Raw genomic sequence first — 17,871 nt, 5'->3', positions numbered from 1 at the left:
CCAGCCTTTGTTGTTGCTGCTTCTACTGTTATTACTAATAAAATTTTTAGACTGCCCTGATTCACAAAACTATTGCAAATCCTTTGCCACATTTAGACAATGCAATTTCAATAGGCAGTACGGATTTTTTTTTAAGCCAGACATAAAATCCTGGGTAAGCAAACTCCCACCCACAAAGAGCATGGCACCCGTGCCTCAGACATATTCCTTGGGAGAGATCACCTAGCAATTTGGGAGCTTAGAAGCCTTTGCTTCAGGCTTGAGAACATGCCAAGGACTCTCCATGAGAATCAGTCTAGGGAGAGAGGAAGAGAGACATTTGATCGCCTTTCCCAGTGAAAAGCATATGTCCGGGGCACGCAGGCTTCCTCCACTCACTTATGGATGGAAACAATGCTAAGCATATTCTGTCCCAAGAACTTACTTATGCTTATCCTTAAGGCTTAACTTTTTAATTTAAATCCCAGGATCCTGCCATAAATCGGCCAACTGAAAGCTTGATCTGAGAACAATCTATTACTCACGTGGCAAATCCCAACAGCCAAAACAAATGTCATCCAGACATCCCCGGAGTTGGTTAGAAACTATGGCCTTTTTAAATTCTCCTTTCCATGATTATCACTAACAATATGTAATAAATTCCATTTAACCACCAACCGCAAAGACTTTACTTGCACGCTGATACTGGGTCAGGTTCATTATGTTAAGCAGACACCTGATTGTCCCAGGCAATCCATAAAAGGTCATACCTGTTATGATTCCCATGATTCCCATATTTTCATAATCCATCTGATTTTATCATTTAATCCCTCAGCCTGCTTTTGAAAAACCCAAGAGCTCGCTGGTTTGATAAGACAACCAACATTAAGCAAGTTCCCAAACTGTAGATGCACAGCATGCAACGCCAATACCCTCGGCTCCGCAGTCCTGTGAAATGAAACACCTCCTTGACATAAGAACACCCTGATGCTCTGGGTGGTTCTACTCCACCTAAAGATTCCATGGAAAAGGTCTTGGCTTTTGCTTTGCTTTTGAAAAATAAGCCAGGTTGTAGCCCTGGTAATTGTGAGCACTAACCTTCTCCGAATGTGGTCCTTGGGCCTCTTCATGGATGCATATGTGAGAGTTATTCTAGGTGATCTCTTGTTAAAGAGTTTTATTTTAAATCCCAGCTAATCTGTGCTACTCCCTGGATTGGTCTGATCTCTTGATACATCTTAGTTCAGGTCTACAGCGAGCTGCAAAAAGACAGTGCAAACACTTTTGCTGTTTGTCTCCCTCTTTCCCTTTCTTCCAATCAATTCTGTTCCATCAGGAACCCCTCATCTCTTCTGCAGAAAGAGGTATAGAAATAAAAACAAAATAAATAAATAAAAGGGCTGCGTGAGTTGCTGGCTCTCCCTATAGTGACAGCACTAAGGCAATTTAAAGAGGCGAGTGTGTGGGTGTCTGCACGGGCAGTGCCTCAGTGCTTCGCTGTTTGTTTTGAGTGCCTCTGGGTATTTTTAGAATCTGTAGGGAGAAGCCAAGCTGCACTGGATGGCTGTTATGCTCCTCATGACACCCTGGGCTTAAAGAAACAGGATTCACAGCGACTGCTAAAGTTTCAGGCGATAGAATACAACATTTGACAAAATTACATGTACGTGGGGATGGAGGTAGAAGAAAAGAGAAGGAAAAGAAAAGAAAACACTTTGACAAACTAAGTTGGAATGAAGTATTACAGAGCTCAGGTGTAAGTTACTCAATTATGAGATTTTTTAAGAGTTTGCAGTAGCCACATATATTTTACCCCTTTCATCCCTTTGCTTCTTTTCTCTTATTTTCATCATTCGGGCAGCTCTTTGGGCAGCCACCTTTTCCATGTCATCCCATCGTGTGATCATCATCACACAGTGATCCAGACTGGCCAATCAGAGCAATCCTTTCCTACAGTGGTCAGCCCAAGAATGGGTGTGGCTGAAGCCCAGCCAAGGAGACTCTTCTCTGGGCCTCGTCCTGGAAGTATCAGAAAAGAGGCACTTTCCATTGCTGAAATCATTTGCTCTGAGGACACTGTAAGCCTTGAGCTGCCAAAACCCATCATTGCCAGAAAGGACGACAACTCAGAAGAAAACCCAGCCGAAAGATGGGGAGAGGAGCAAAGTCTAGATAGCGTTTCAGCCCTCGGTCCACTGTATCCAAAGCCTGCTGAATCCCTAGACATCCCAGTTGCCTTACCCATAAAGATCACCCCTTCTTTCCCTTTGAGTTTGAGTCCCACCAAGAACAGCCAAAATAATCTTCATGTAGAATGATCAATAGCTGTCAATTTTAAAAACATTAGAGGGACATTAAAGTGCAAGCCACAACCTGTCCACTCATGCCTACCCTGTCTCAGCGAGGCCCCCAAACTGCTCTTGTTTGCCTCAGAAGACAGGTGGGAAATTCCAACCTGATCCTACTTTGTACTTCAGGAAAACAAAGGGGAGTATGTATTTCTCGTATGTGTCATATTGCACCTTTTAATTTATTGTCTTTCCCAGAAACACACAACTATGATGATTTCATGTTCTGCAACAGTGAGTACTGATCTCTTATCACATAGTCCCCTTCCACTGAGTGAAGTGACAATGAAGAAAATGATGATGAAATTGTAAAAATACAGTACCCTGCACAAAGCCAACAAACAGTAACTATATCTGTACTTACATGATTGGTTAGATTCCCACAACAACATTATGAAGCAGGTATGATAACATGCCCATTTTACAGATGAAGATACTGAGGCTCAGAAAAATGGAACAACTTGTGCAAGATGACATAGCAACTAAGAAATGGAATCAAACTCAGCTCCATGTTCCTATAAGGCCTGTGGTAACCACTCTGCATTGCTGTCTTTTCACTGAATCACCCACCACTTGTTGGACCTTTACTTGCAATTTATTTCATACTGTCCTTTCCCTGTGGTCCTTGTCAACCTCTCAATGTTTTCACTATTACAGAGATTCTGTTAAACCTATTTTGTTTCTTCCTGATCCTCTTGTGTTTGATTGCCCATCATTCCATAGAGTGCTTCTTCAAGATGGGTCACAGGGGCAACTAGACCAGTGAAATCTTTGTTTAGCTAACTTATAACGGAACATCATGAATCCAATTCATAGGAAGAAGATACATGATATTTCCAAAAGGACAAATCATAAGTTTTAACATTCCTCCTAAGGCCGGGTGCGGTGGCTCACGCCTGTAATCCCAGCACTTTGGGAGGCCAAGGTGGGTGGATCACTTGAGCTCAGGAGTTCAAGCCCAGCCTGGCCAACATGGTGAAACCCTGTCTCTGCTAAAAATACAAAAATTAGCTGGGCGTGGTGGCAGGTGCCTGTAGTCCCAGCTACATGGGAGGCTGAGGCAGGAGAATCACTTGAACCCAGGAGGCAGAGCTTGCAGTGAGCTGAGATCACGCCACTGCATTCCAGCTTGGGCAACAGAGCGAGACTCAGTCTCAAAAAAAAAAAAAAATTCCTCCTAAAGGGTAGGTGAATGATCTAGATCATGCTTTAGACCTTTAAGGTATTATTGTTTCCAGCTCTCTAGGAGTGAAAAAGGCTTAAATGCTTCTTTTGAACCTGAATCTTAAAACTGATCCTGCTTTTCCTACCTGCACTCTACAAAAGTTAAAAGCCTACACCATCTAAGAAAATTATCAGACATATAGAAAAAAATATATATGCAAAGATGCTCACAACAGTGTTATGACAGAGGAATGTTAGGCATATCCAAGAGTAAGGGATCAGTTAAGTCAATTGTATAGTGTAGTCGTGACTGGAAAACACTCAAACTGGTAGTGTATTAAAACTTATGTCAAGCAATTGTGAATGGGAGTTCACTCATGATTTGGCTCTCTGTTTGTCTGTTATTGATGTATAAGAATGCTTGTGATTTTTGTACATTGATTTTGTATCCTGAGACTTTGCTGAAGTTGCTTATCAGCTTAAGGAGATTTTGGGCTGAGACAATGGGGTTTTCTAGATATACTATCATGTCATCTGCAAACAGGGACAATTTGACTTCCTCTTTTCCTAATTGAATACCCTTGATTTCCTTCTCCTGCCTAATTGCCCTGGCCAGAACTTCCAACACTATGTTGAATAGGAGTGGTGAGAGAGGGCATCCCTGTCTTGTGCCAGTTTTCAAAGGGAATGCTTCCAGTTTTTGCCCATTCAGTATGATATTCGCTGTGGGTTTGTCATAAATAGCTCTTATTATTTTGAGATACGTCCCATCAATTCCTAATTTATTGAGAGTTTTTAGCATGAAGGGTTGTTGAATTTTGTCAAAGGCCTTTTCTGCATCTATTGAGATAATCATGTGGTTTTTGTCTTTGGTTCTGTTTATATGCTGGATTACATTTATTGATTTGTGTATATTGAACCAGCCTTGCATCCCAGGGATGAAGCCCACTTGATCATGGTGGATAAGCTTTTTGATGTGCTGCTGGATTCTGTTTGCCAGTATTTTATTGAGGATTTTTGCATCAATGTTCATCAAGGATATTGGTCTAAAATTCTCTTTTTTTGTTGTGTCTCTGCCAGGCTTTGGTATCAGGATGATGCTGGCCTCATAAAATGAGTTAGGGAGGATTCCCTCTTTTTCTATTGATTGGAATAGTTTCAGAAGGAATGGTACCAGTTCCTCCTTGTACCTCTGGTAGAATTCGGCTGTGAACCCATCTGGTTCTGGACTTTTTTTGGTTGGTAAGCTATTGATTATTGCCACAATTTCAGCTCCTGTTATTGGTCTATTCAGAGATTCAACTTCTTCCTGGTTTAGTCTTGGGAGGGTGTATGTGTTGAGGAATTTATCCATTTCTTCTAGATTTTCTAGTTTATTTGCATAGAGGTGTTTGTAATATTCACTGATGGTAGTTTGTATTTCTGTGGGATCGGTGGTGATATCCCCTTTATCATTTTTTATTGCATCTATTTGATTCTTCTCTCTTTTTTTCTTTATTAATCTTGCTAGCGGTCTATCAATTTTGTTGATCCTTTCAAAAAACCAGCTCCTGGATTCATTTATTTTTTGAAGGGTTTTTTGTGTCTCTATTTCCTTCAGTTCTGCTCTGATTTTAGTTATTTCTTGCCTTCTGCTAGCTTTCGAATGTGTTTGCTCTTGCTTTTCTAGTTCTTTTAATTGTGATGTTAGGGTGTCAATTTTGGATCTTTCCTGCTTTCTCTTGTGGGCATTTAGTGCTATAAATTTCCCTCTACACACTGCTTTGAATGCATCCCAGAGATTCTGGTATGTTGTGTCTTGGTTCTCGTTGGTTTCAAAGAACATCTTTATTTCTGCCTTCATTTCGTTATGTACCCAGTAGTCATTCAGGAGCAGGTTGTTCAGTTTCCACGTAGTTGAGCGGTTTTGAGTGAGATTCTTAATCCTGAGTTCTAGCTTGATTGCACTGTGATCTGAGAGACAGTTTGTTACAATTTCTGTTCTTTTACATTTATTGAGGAGAGCTTTACTTCCAAGTATATGGTCAATTTTGGAATAGGTGTGGTGTGGTGCTGAAAAAAATGTATATTCTGTTGATTTGGGGTGGAGAGTTCTGTAGATGTCTATTAGGTCCGCTTGGTGCAGAGCTGAGTTCAATTCCTGGGTATCCTTGTTGACTTTCTGTCTCGTTGATCTGTCTAATGTTGACAGTGGGGTGTTAAAGTCTCCCATTATTAATGTGTGGGAGTCTAAGTCTCTTTGTAGGTCACTCAGGACTTGCTTTATGAATCTGGGTGCTCCTGTATTGGGTGCATATATATTTAGGATAGTTAGCTCTTCTTGTTGAATTAATCCCTTTACCATTATGTAATGGCCTTGTCTCTTTTGATCTTTGTTGGTTTAAAGTCTGTTTTATAAGAGACTAGGATTGCAACCCCTGCCTTTTTTTGTTTTCCATTTGCTTGGTAGATCTTCCTCCATCCTTTTATTTTGAGCCTATGTGTGTCTCTGCACGTGAGATGGGTTTCCTGAATACAGCACACTGATGGGTCTTGAGTCTTTATCCAATTTGCCAGTCTGTGTCTTTTAATTGGAGCATTTAGTCCATTTACATTTAAAGTTAATATTGTTATGTGTGAATTTGATCCTGTCATTATGATGTTAGCTGGATATTTTGCTCGTTAGTTGATGCAGTCTCTTCCTAGTCTCGATGGTCTTTACATTTCGGTATGATTTTGCAGTGGCTGGTACCGGTTGTTCCTTTCCATGTTTAGCGCTTCCTTCAGGAGCTCTTTTAGGGTAGGCCTGGTGGTGACAAAATCTCTCAGCATTTGCTTGTCTGTAAAGTATTTTATTTCTCCTTCACTTATGAAGCTTAGTTTGGCAGGATATGAAATTCTGGGTTGAAAATTATTTTCTTTAAGAATGTTGAATATTGGCCCCCACTCTCTTCTGGCTTGTAGGGTTTCTGCCGAGAGATCCGCTGTTAGTCTGATGGGCTTCCCTTTGATGGTAACCTGACCTTTCTCTCTGGCTGCCCTTAACATTTTTTCCTTCATTTCAACTTTGGTGAATCTGACAATTATGTGTCTTGGAGTTGCTCTTCTCGAGGAGTATCTTTGTGGCGTTCTCTGTATTTCCTGAATCTGAATGTTGGCCTGCCTTGCTAGATTGGGGAAGTTCTCCTGGATAATATCCTGCAGAGTGTTTTCCAACTTGTTTCCATTCTCCCCGTCACTTTCAGGTACACCAATCAGACGTAGATTTGGTCTTTTCACATAGTCCCACATTTCTTGGAGGCTTTGCTCGTTTCTTTTTATTCTTTTTTCTCAAAGAGAATAAAATACCTAGGAATCCAACTTACAAGGGATGTGAAAGACCTCTTCAAGGAGAACTACAAACCACTGCTCAAGGAAATAAAAGAGGATACAAACAAATGGAAGAACATTCCATGCTCATGGGTAGGAAGAATCAATATCATGAAAATGGCCATCCTTCCCAAGGTAATTTACAGATTCAATGCCATCCCCATCAAGCTACCAATGACTTTCTTAACAGAATTGGAAAAAACTACTTTAAAGTTCATATGGAACCAAAAAAGAGCCCGCATCGCCAAGTCAATCCTAAGCCAAAAGAACAAAGCTGGAGGCATCACACTACCTGACTTCAAACTATACTACAAGGCTACAGTAACCAAAACAGCATGGTACTGGTACCAAAACAGAGATATAGATCAATGGAACAGAACAGAGCCGTCAGAAATAATGCCACATATCTACAAGTATCTGATCTTTGACAAACCTGACAAAAACAAGAAATGGGGAAAGGATTCCCTATTTAATAAATGGTGCTGGGAAAACTGGCTAGCCATATGTAGAAAGCTGAAACTGGATCCCTTCCTTACACCTTATACAAAAATCAATTCAAGATGGATTAAAGACTTAAATGTTAGACCTAAAACCATAAAAACTCTAGAAGAAAACCTAGGCATTACCATTCAGGACATAGGCATGGGCAAGGACTTCATGTCTAAAACACCAAAAGCAATGGCAACAAAAGCCAAAATTGACAAATGGGATCTAATGAAACTCAAGAGCTTCTGCACAGCAAAAGAAACTACCATCAGAGTGAACAGGCAACCTACAAAATGGGAGAAAATTTTCGCAACCTACTCATCTGACAAAGGGCTAATATCCAGAATCTACAATGAACTCCAACAAATTTACAAGAAAAAAACAAACAACCCCATCAAAAAGTGGGCAAAGGACATGAACAGACACTTCTCAAAAGAAGACATTTATGCAGCCAAAAAACACATGAAAAAATGCTCACCATCACTGGCCATCAGAGAAATGCAAATCAAAACCACAATGAGATACCATCTCACACCAGTTAGAATGGCAATCATTAAAAAGTCAGGAAACAACAGGTGCTGGAGAGGATGTGGAGAAATAGGAACACTTTTACACTGTTGGTGGGACTGTAAACTAGTTCAACCCTTGTGGAAGTCAGTGTGGCGATTCCTCAGGGATCTAGAACTAGAAATTCCATTTGACTCAGCCATCCCGTTACTGGGTATATACCCAAAGGACTATAAATCATGCTGCTATAAAGACACATGCACACGTATGTTTATTGCGGCATTATTCACAATAGCAAAGACTTGGAACCAACCCAAATGTCCAACAATGATAGACTGGATTAAGAAAATGTGGCACATATACACCATGGAATACTATGCAGCCATAAAAAATGATGAGTTCATGTCCTTTGTAGGGACATGGATGAAATTGGAAATCATCATACTCAGTAAACTATCGCAAGAACAAAAAACCAAACACCGCATATTCTCACTCATAGGTGGGAATTGAACAATGAGAACACATGGACACAGGAAGGGGAACATCACACTTCGGGGACTGTTGTGGGGTGGGGGGAGGGGGGAGGGATAGCATTGGGAGATATACCTAATGCTAGATGACGAGTTGGTGGGTGCAGCGCACCAGCATGGCACATGTATACATACGTAACTTACCTGCACATTGCGCACATGTACCATAAAACCTAAAGTATAATAATAATAATAATAAAAAAAAAAAAACTTATGTCAAAAAAGAATATAGTGGGAAAACCCTGGCATAATCCTAAAAGAAAAAAGCATGCCTGAAAACACTATGCTAGTTTGACACAAATTTAAAGGACATAAACTAAAATGACAACAGTAATGGGACCTGGGTAAATTAATTTTGTTATGTTATGTTGCCTTTTTTCTGCCTTTTTTGGTTGAAAGTATTTTTTGTTGCTGTTATTTTTATAATGGTTATTATGAAAGAAATAAGCCTAGGAAAATGCTATATGGCTTAAGGAGACAAAGATGTTATGGGATTATCAGAGAAAAGGAGAGTACAAGCAGAATGTGCCGGTGGGGAGCCCAACTCTGGAGCTGACTGCTTAGGTTTGGATCCTGGTTCTGCTCCTCACTATTTATGTAGCTAGGGCAAGTTACCCAGATTCTCTGTGTTTCAGTTTCCCTGTCTATAAAACAGGGATGGTGAGAATAATACCCACCTCATGGGGTTGTTCTGAAGATCACACAAGCTAACATACATGAAGCATTTAAAACGATGCCTGGCATAGAACAGGTTCAATATAAGCTGTTTCTATCATTATGGAATAAACCACCCAAGAGCAAATACCCTGTCTTTCTCATCTCTATATTCCCAGCACCTCTCCAAGTGTCTGGCTTACAGTAGATGCTTGATCAATGTCCTCTGGGTGGATTCTGGAGGGCAGTGCTGATATTTTGAGGAATGGCCACCATGATACCATCTCACTCAGTACATCTACGGTGTGACATCTCCCTCTAGATCCCTTCCATGGGGTTTCTTCATGCTGAAGGGATGGCAATTGTTCTACTAGCTTGTTTGGAGTACTGACAGTTAACAAGATAAAAGGGACAGAAACTGTACTGCCACAACACAGCAAAGTTTAGCAATGGCCTGCCATCGCCTCCTCTGTTCCAGCCAGGACTTTTTTGGTTGCTTGAAAGAGAAATACATTCACCCTAGTGCAAATAAAAGAGGAGAGTATCATATTGCTAAGTATAGATATCTCATGGAATCCAAGAACAAGAAACAAAATAGTAATAGAAGCTGTCTTGTCACATGTAACTTAAACCAGTGAGTGGGTGATTCATCAACGAAGTCAGTGAGATCTGGGAATGACTTTTTTAATGATACCATAATTCTACAAATATTTTAACTGAAAGTACAGATCCCATGTGGAATATGGAAGATGACTATTCTCATCTACACAGGTTGCTCCTGGATTGTCTGAGTTCTGATTTCATCCTTTAAACCCATGAATCTTTAAAAAAGTAATGTACAAATAATGAATGTGACCCTACTCCTTCTTGAATAAGAAGACCCACTCGGAGGCCATCTGCAAAGCATATGGCCATAATTCAAAATGACAAGTACATGTTAGATTTAAGAGTCCTTAATGAATCTCAAACAGTTTCAGCTTTAGGCTCAGTGGATTAGAAGATATTGATTTATCATTGAAGATTATTTGCTTGTTGAAGTTACCTATGCATTTGCCCTGTGGCATATTCACCAGTATCCCAGTTTCTGAATGTTCAGAAGATTCACTGGCTTTAGGGGAAAGGAGTATCATCACAGAAGTTTGGCCACTTATATGCTTGTTCTATTGGACAGTTACACAAAGACTTTGAACCATAGAATTTGGGTAATTTAGAAGGATTTTAGAAACCCAATAATCAACCCCTCTAAAGCCTAGAGAGGTGACAGTAAGTAAGATGCCAAGGCTGAGAAGCCCATGGTCTCAGAGTCTCAGTGCAGGATGGCTTCCCTACACAATTGTGTACCCAAAAAGTAACCATCTGCCTAAATATGGCGCCACTTGTAGGAAGGCAGTTGGTTAAATTTCCCAGATATATGTAGTTTATACAAAGATAAACTAAAGAAGTGATAAAAATGTATACACATGCTGACAACATCATACTATATCTGGAGAATACAATTTCTAGAGGCCCCAGAGTGACCCAGCGAGACAGTGAAATAGAAATATTCAAAAATAAAAGCTTTCCCCTCACTGCATTCTAAATTGTCATTGAGAAAGGCCAGAAAATGTCCAAGCTCAAACCATCCCTGCCCTCCCCTCCTTTTTATGAATTAGGGTAACAGATGGCTTTTTTAGTACATAGAAGAGAGGTAACAGCTGTTGATAATCTATGACAAGCACATATCAGATGGTTTTTCCATTTCATCCTTATCACAACCCTGAAAGGGAAATATTATCTCCCTTTTATCAGGTGAGCAAACTGAGGCTCAGAGAGGTTAGGCAATTTCCCCAAGGTCACACAGCTAGTCTGTCTATTTCTAAAGCCTACAGGTTTTGTAGGGTTTTGCCTCCCATTCTCCCTAGGCAAAAGAACCTGCAGAGGGGTCTGGGTAGCAATTTTTCGGAACACCTTAAAGCGACATGGTTTGGGACCTGTAAGTTATCTCAGAATACCAATTCCACAATGAGCCAGGCCAGCCATCTGCTCTTCTGACTTGATCTTTCCCCAAGATGTGCTATATCAAAGACATGGAGCTTGGTTTTATTTTTCTCTGATTGCTTGGATTCTCCTTAGCATCTTCTAACCAATCTTATATCATCATATATTATTATAATAGTATTTTTTTCTTGAGCCTGCAGGTTCTCTGGGTGAAACTTTGTGTGGAATTTGTCTCATCAAAGTTGGAAGAATTTAGACAAAGGACACAGGAGCAAGGAACACAGCGAAGCTTTAAAAATAATGACAGTTGGCTGTGCGCAGTGGCTCAAGCCTGTAATCCCAGCACTTTAGGAGGCGGAGGCGGGCGGATCATGAGGTCAGGAGATCTAGACCATCCTGGCTAACACGGTGAAACCCCGTCTCTACTAAAATACAAAAAATTAGCTGGGCATGGTGGCGGATGCCTGTAGTCCCAGCTACTCAGGAGGCTGAGGCAGGAGAATGGCATGAACCCAGGAGGCGGAGCTTGCAGTGAGCCGAGATCACACCACTGCACTCCAGCCTGGGCGACAGAGCAAGACTCTGTCTCAAATAAAATAAAATAAAATAAAATAAAAATAATGACAGTTTTCTTTTCTCTGAACCTTAACCATGTTCCCTGCTATATTTCTTTCACACTCTCAGGTTTGTTTTTTTCCATAGAATATCTAAATTCTTAGGCCTATCTTGTCTTCTCTCATTCCTCACTCTTTTATTGTGCCAGGAAAAAAAAAAAAGATGTCTTTTAAAATAAATACGGTTTCCAGATACCTGTAGACGTTGACACCCTCAGTCACTGTTGTAATGAAATTCATGGATGTCAGTGTAAATCAACAATCAACTGAAGAAAGGTGCTGATGAAAAGGCATCAATATGTTACTACTCAGATGGCGATTTCAAGCATCTTCTTTTGAAAGAAATCAAAAGAATATCAATTTTTATTTTTGAAAATTCAGAAAACCCATCAGTTTAAAAGGTTGTATTTTGAAATCATAACAAATTTCAGGTGATTCAACCTTCAAGAAATATCGATATATGGTTTAGGGATAAATCATTTTAAAAGCAATAGCTAACATACTAAGGGGCTTAATGTGTGCCAGGAACTTCTTCATATAGTTCCTATGCATTTATCCTCACAACCACCCCTAAATAATGTGGTCCTACTATTAAACCCATTTTACAAATGTGGAAACTGGGACTTAGAAAGCTTAAATACATTCCTTAAAATTACCTTGTCTGAGAAGCTTGGTGACTAACCTGCAGTGCTTTTTCATTTTTAAAAAAGAACATGGGGCAAAAATTTACATCTTTTTTTCCCCCTTTTTTATTTGTTGTAGAGATGGAGTCTTGCTATGTTGCCCAGGCTGGTCTTGAACTTCTAGACTCAAGCAATCCTCTTGCCTCAGCCTCCCAAAGTGCCGGGATTACAGGCATCCACCACACCCAGTAACCTGCAAAAATAGACCTTTTGACTTTCCCATCTTCTGGCACCTCCCCTCACCCCCATTCTCCTGTGGAATTGGTATACGTACTTGATCCTGGTCAATCAATCACTGAAGATGGCTGCCTTAACGTGTGGGAGAGAATTACCTGATAAGAAATGGGTCAAATCATTCTGGGGTGGGTGGGGGAAGAAATGCCAGTTCAAGATGCTGCTTCTAGAAAAGTGACTCAGAGAGGGGCCCAGCTTTTTATGCAATCCCAAAATGCCAGGAACATGGGGTCTCTGGCCACTGAGGAGGCTCCCATGTGAATGGCTGGCTCATTTGGGTCTTCCCCACACTGGATGAGGAGGCAAGAACATCCCCTACTTTTCCACACTGTGACCTTGCTTGCTACAAAAGCCATATTACCTTCCCCTGGAGAGTAACGGGTGTGTTTTCTGACTATGTCCCAGACAAAGCTCATTAATAATTCACTTCTGAATAAATGACAGGAGAGTATTTGGTTGCCATGGTAACAACTGCAAGGCCTATTTGTTTTTTGTTCTTTTTTAAAATAATGTCTGGGCCATTTTTTTGTGAATGTTGAATTCCTGACAGAAACCTTACATGTATAAGACAGAGATATGAATGGGTAGGGAGATAATATCTTAAAAATGCAGTCGGTAAGCCATTAAGCATCAGGACCTTAAAATAAGGGAACCAAAATGCCTTTCTCAGCTTCCCACTGCACCCTTCTGGAAGGAGGAGGAAGTGACAAAAAAAACAAAAACAAACAAAATCATTTCTAGACTCAATTAGCTATGTGATGAAAACTTATTCATACCAAAAATTCATATATAAAAGCATTTTTCACACTTGAACTTTTTTCTTAATTAACATATATTCTTGCAACTAATCGTTACTACAACCCTATGAGGTCAGTGTTACCATACTCATTTTATGGATGGGGAAGCTGAGTCTTAGAGAACATGGCCTAAGCCTCATAGTCCTGAAGTGGTAGAGGCAGAATTCATACCCAAGTCTGCCTGAATCCGAAGACTGTGTTCTCTACGTATCAACCTTCCGGGAAAGGAAGAAATGGGATCCCATTAGGGGAGTGGGGTTTACCCAGAATTTATTTCCAGAAAATGGGCCTTAAATAATTTTTACTGAAAAGAGAAAGACCTAATGAGTCATAGACTTATTTAAAATGTCTTTCATCACATTGCTAAAGAGCAGGGGGGAAAAGTGAGTTTCATCAGTTTCACATTTTCATCTTTTATGGAACTACATACCAGATGAAACAAACTCTTTTTCATAGCATTCTAAATAATCTCAGACATGTTTGTTTCTGTTTTGTTTTGTTTTGACAAAGGGTCTCACTCTGTTGCCCAGGCTGGAGTACAGTGGTGTGATCACAGCTCACTGCAGCCTCGACCTCCCAGGCTCAAGCCATCCTTCTGCCTCAATCTCCAAGTAGCTGGGACTACAGGTGTGTGCCTCCATGCCTGTCTTATTTTTTATAGAGACACAGTCTCCCTATGTTGCCCAGGCTGGTCTTAAACTCTTGGACTCAAGTGATCCTCCCACCTCAGCCTCCCAAAGTGCTGGGATTATAGGCATGAGCCACCATGCCCCACTCAGAGATGTTTTCATGGAAAGGTAACACCCTACCCCAGACTGTGAGCATGTAGAGCCTATGCCTCCTTCACCTTTGTTTCCCAGCAAAATACACCTTCGGATGCTCAGAAAGCATGAGCAGGTGGAATTACCCTAAATGAACTAATTCAGAAACAGAAAACCAAATATCACATGTTGTCACTTCTAAGTGGGAGCTAAACACTGGGTACACGTGGACATAGAGATGAAATAATAAACACTAGGGACTCCAAAAGGGGGTGGGAGTGAGGGGTGAAAAATTACCTATTTGATGCGATGTTCACTATTTGGGTAACGGGTACACTAGAAGTCCAGTCCCCACCAGTATGCAATATACCCAAGTAACAAACATGCACATGTACCCCTGAGTACAAAATCTAATTTAATTTTTTAAAAACCTAAATATGTAGATGACCAAAAACTGAGGGAAAAAAATATTTGTGGTAGAGTCAATAAAAGAATCAATAAGAGAATGAAGTGCTTTAAAGCAACACCTCTTTAACTTTTATTTCATATATTCAAATATTCCAAGCAAAAAAATGACTCAATGCTTAAATCACTGGGTGAATTGGCCCAGTTTCCCATTCACGTGCCCAGGTAGAGAGCCCAGCAGGTGAGGAAGGAGCTCAAGGCTGAGTTCACGGAGTTCCTCATTCTCATTCCAAAACTACTTCTCAGGTTTTTGGTCTTTTGTTTTTGTTTTTGTTTTTAACTATTAGTATTTTTTTACTTTTTTTTTTTTTCTCTTTTTTTGAGACAGAGTTTCACTCTTGTCGCCCTGGCTGGAGTGCAATGGCATGATCGTGGCTCACTGCAACCTCTGCCTCCCGGGTTCAAGCGATTCTCCTACCTCAGCCTCCCGAGTACCTGGGATTACAGGCATAAGCCACCATGTCTGGCTAATTTTCGTACTTTTAGTAGAGACAGGGTTTCACCATGTTGTCCAGGCTGGTCTTGAACTTCTGAACTCAGGTGATCCACCCACCTCAGCCTCCCAAAGTGCTAAGATTACAGGTGTGAGCTACTGCGCCCAGCCTCTTTTTTATTCTTAAATTTTTCTGTAGACACTGGGTCTTGCTATATTGTCCAGGCTGGTCTCAAACTCCTGGGTTCAAGTGATCCTCCCACCTCAGCCTCCCAGAGTGTTGGATTACAGGCATGAGACACTGGGCTCAGCCAAGGTTTTGGGGTCTTAAGTATTTCACCTTTCCAGATTTCTGTTTGCTATCTGTAAAAATGAGCATGCTTTACAGCTAAGAATAGAGATAATAAAGTTTAAAGTTTGAAACTTTTATTTGTAGTTTTAAATGGTCACTATGATGTTTAGCAACTGGTTTAGCTGGTTTTAGATGTTTATTCGGTCAACAGCACAGCCTGTGTGAAGCATTAGCTAAACACCTCAGTTAGCCTGCTCTAAAAGACAAAAACACAAACAAAAAACCTACTTGACTTTAGCACGTACGGTAATGAGTTTCAAACATGTTTGTGTGCAATCCACAGTAAGAAATAGATGTCTTCTTTTTCTCATGATGTCTCAGCACACATCGACACACAGGCACGTGCACACACAGGCATTCACACACCAAAGTACAAGAAACGGCCCATGTCCTTTCCTACATGCAGTGTACTCTGATAGTTTCTATTCTCCTCCATTTCATTTTTAAAATTTGATTTTTTTTTTTTTTTAGTAAGTTGCTGTCTCGACCCACTAAACTGGTTTTGGCCTGCAGTTTGAGATGCAATATTGAGGTTACGTTTTACTGACCACTCGAAACGCGACCAGTACAAAATGAGATGTCATAAGTTTAAAATACACAGCAGAGTTTGAAAATGTTACCAAAAAATAAAATGTACCATCTCACTAAGGAATTTTTCATATTAGTTACATGTTGAAGCAATCATACTTTGGATATATGGAGGTAAGTAAAATCTATTCTTTTTTTTTTTTTCTTGAGATAGAGTTTCACTCTTATCACCCAGGCTGGAGTGCAATGGCACAATGTTGGCTCACTGCAACTTCCACCTCCCTGGTTCAAGCGATTCTCCCGCCTCAGTCTCCAAAGTAGCTGGGATTACAGGCATGAGCCCCCACACCCGGCTAATTTTTGTATTTTTAGTAAAGAAAGGGTTTCACCATGTTGGCCAGGCTGGTCTGGAACTCCTGACCTCAAGTGATCCGCCCACCTCGGCCTCCCATAGTGCTGAGATTATAGGTAGGAGCCACCGCGCCCAGGCATAAAATCTATTCTTAAAACTAATTTCACCTGTTTCTCTTTCCTTTTTTAGTGTGGCTACAAGAAAATCTAATATTCTATCTGTGGCCTCTGCTATATTTCTATTGGACAGGGATGATCACCAGCAGGGTCAGTCAACCATGGTCCACAGGTCAAATCCAGCTTGCCATCTATTTTTGTAAATAAACTTTTATTGGAACACAGCCTTGCTCGTTTATTTACATATTGTCCGTGGCTGCTTTTGTGATTCAATGGCAGAGTTGACTCATTATGATACAGACTGTACGGCTCACAAAGCCTAAAATATGCACTATCTGGCTCTTTGCAGAAAAACTTTGTGAACCCCTAAAAGAGCACTGGGTGCTTATCACCTGCCAGTCACAATTCTGCGAGAGTTTTATGACCCTGTTTTACAAATGAGGCTCTGGGCGATTAAGTAATTTGCCTGAGGCCACCCAGCTGGGCAAGAAGTCACAGAGCTGGGATTTGAACCCTTGCCAGTCTGACCACAAAGCCTGTGCTATCATCTCTACCCTGTGTGTACCTTCCCATACACCCTCCAAAACCCTTCTTACCTAGGTACAGCGCTGACTTCTACCTCTGTAGCAGGGAGAACCAATCAGCCCACCTGACCCTCAACCAGTCTAGAAGGAAATGGGAACAGGTTTGGTTGGGGAAGAAGGGATCTCCTCAGGGAATTTAAAGGTTGTTAACTGCTGTTTTAGTTTTAGGACAAGTTACCTGCCTTCTAACTGCCATGCAAACAAATACTGCTCAGGTGTGACCAAAATTTAAGCATCTTAAGTCTCCCCTCGCTTCAGTTAGGAATTTTCATTAAAACAGCTGGCTTTTCACTTTCAACCCTCATACCTAAGGACTTCAAACCCTAGATTTGGTAACTCTGGATATCCAAAGTCACTTTGGGGGAAAGAAGAGTGTAGGAAAGATTGCAAATATTTAGCAGGGCTATTTTTGAATCTCTTGATTCAGGCTAGAAGTCCAATGCGCTATTCATTGCGCCACAGAGCCTGCTTGCAAGCAGGGCTATTTTTAAGTGAAAAAGCTAATAACAAAATAGTTTGCAGAATGATAGCTTATCTTGATAAATAAATAAAAATCACTCTTATCGTCCCATTCCGTGTGTGTGCACGTGTGTGTGTGTTTTGAATATTATTCTCACAGGGTATTTGGAATTCTTTTTGTTTACACATACTTTTAAGTGTTTGTACAATTAAAAAAATGTATTGCTTGCGTAAGTTTTTGCTTCCTGGTTTAAGGTGCACATTTTTGGTTTTATTTTCTAAGTACATTGCTGAGCTTTCGCTGATTTCTACATAGGAAGACACAGAGAATGTGAACTCACCCAGATACAGAGGAAAATCAGGGTCTTTCAGGACTCGGACGGGTAGGGCATCCAGCAAAAGTAGGGCTGCAGCGCCCCCATGTGTCTAGGGCGGTGGAAGTCACCAGGAGTAGGCGGAGGAAGCCGGCTTCTGACACTTGGGGGAAGGGGACCTGCCTT

At 40.8% G+C, this 17,871-nt stretch overlaps 1 protein-coding gene across 9 annotated transcripts in view; it reads right to left on the bottom strand.

Moving 5' to 3' along the window:
- The window catches only part of SLC1A2 (solute carrier family 1 member 2), a 172,658-nt gene that overhangs the window by 127,672 nt on the left and 27,115 nt on the right, over positions 1-17,871 (bottom strand). The window contains exon 1 of one of the 9 annotated variants that reach the window (XM_063670980.1): positions 1,078-1,408. The exons of the other annotated variants lie outside the window; for them this stretch is intronic. Coding sequence (XP_063527050.1) covers positions 1,078-1,109 — 32 coding nt within the window. The 5' untranslated portion in view covers positions 1,110-1,408. Of the gene's footprint in view, positions 1-1,077; positions 1,409-17,871 lie in introns of those variants that run through there. 9 annotated transcript variants of the gene reach the window in all.

The sequence above is a fragment of the Pongo pygmaeus genome, chromosome 9 (genome assembly GCF_028885625.2).
Source record: "Pongo pygmaeus isolate AG05252 chromosome 9, NHGRI_mPonPyg2-v2.0_pri, whole genome shotgun sequence".
Classification (NCBI taxonomy): domain Eukaryota; kingdom Metazoa; phylum Chordata; class Mammalia; order Primates; family Hominidae; genus Pongo; species Pongo pygmaeus.
Note: the sequence above shows the minus strand (reverse complement) of the source record. Positions and strands in the feature narration are given on the sequence as shown.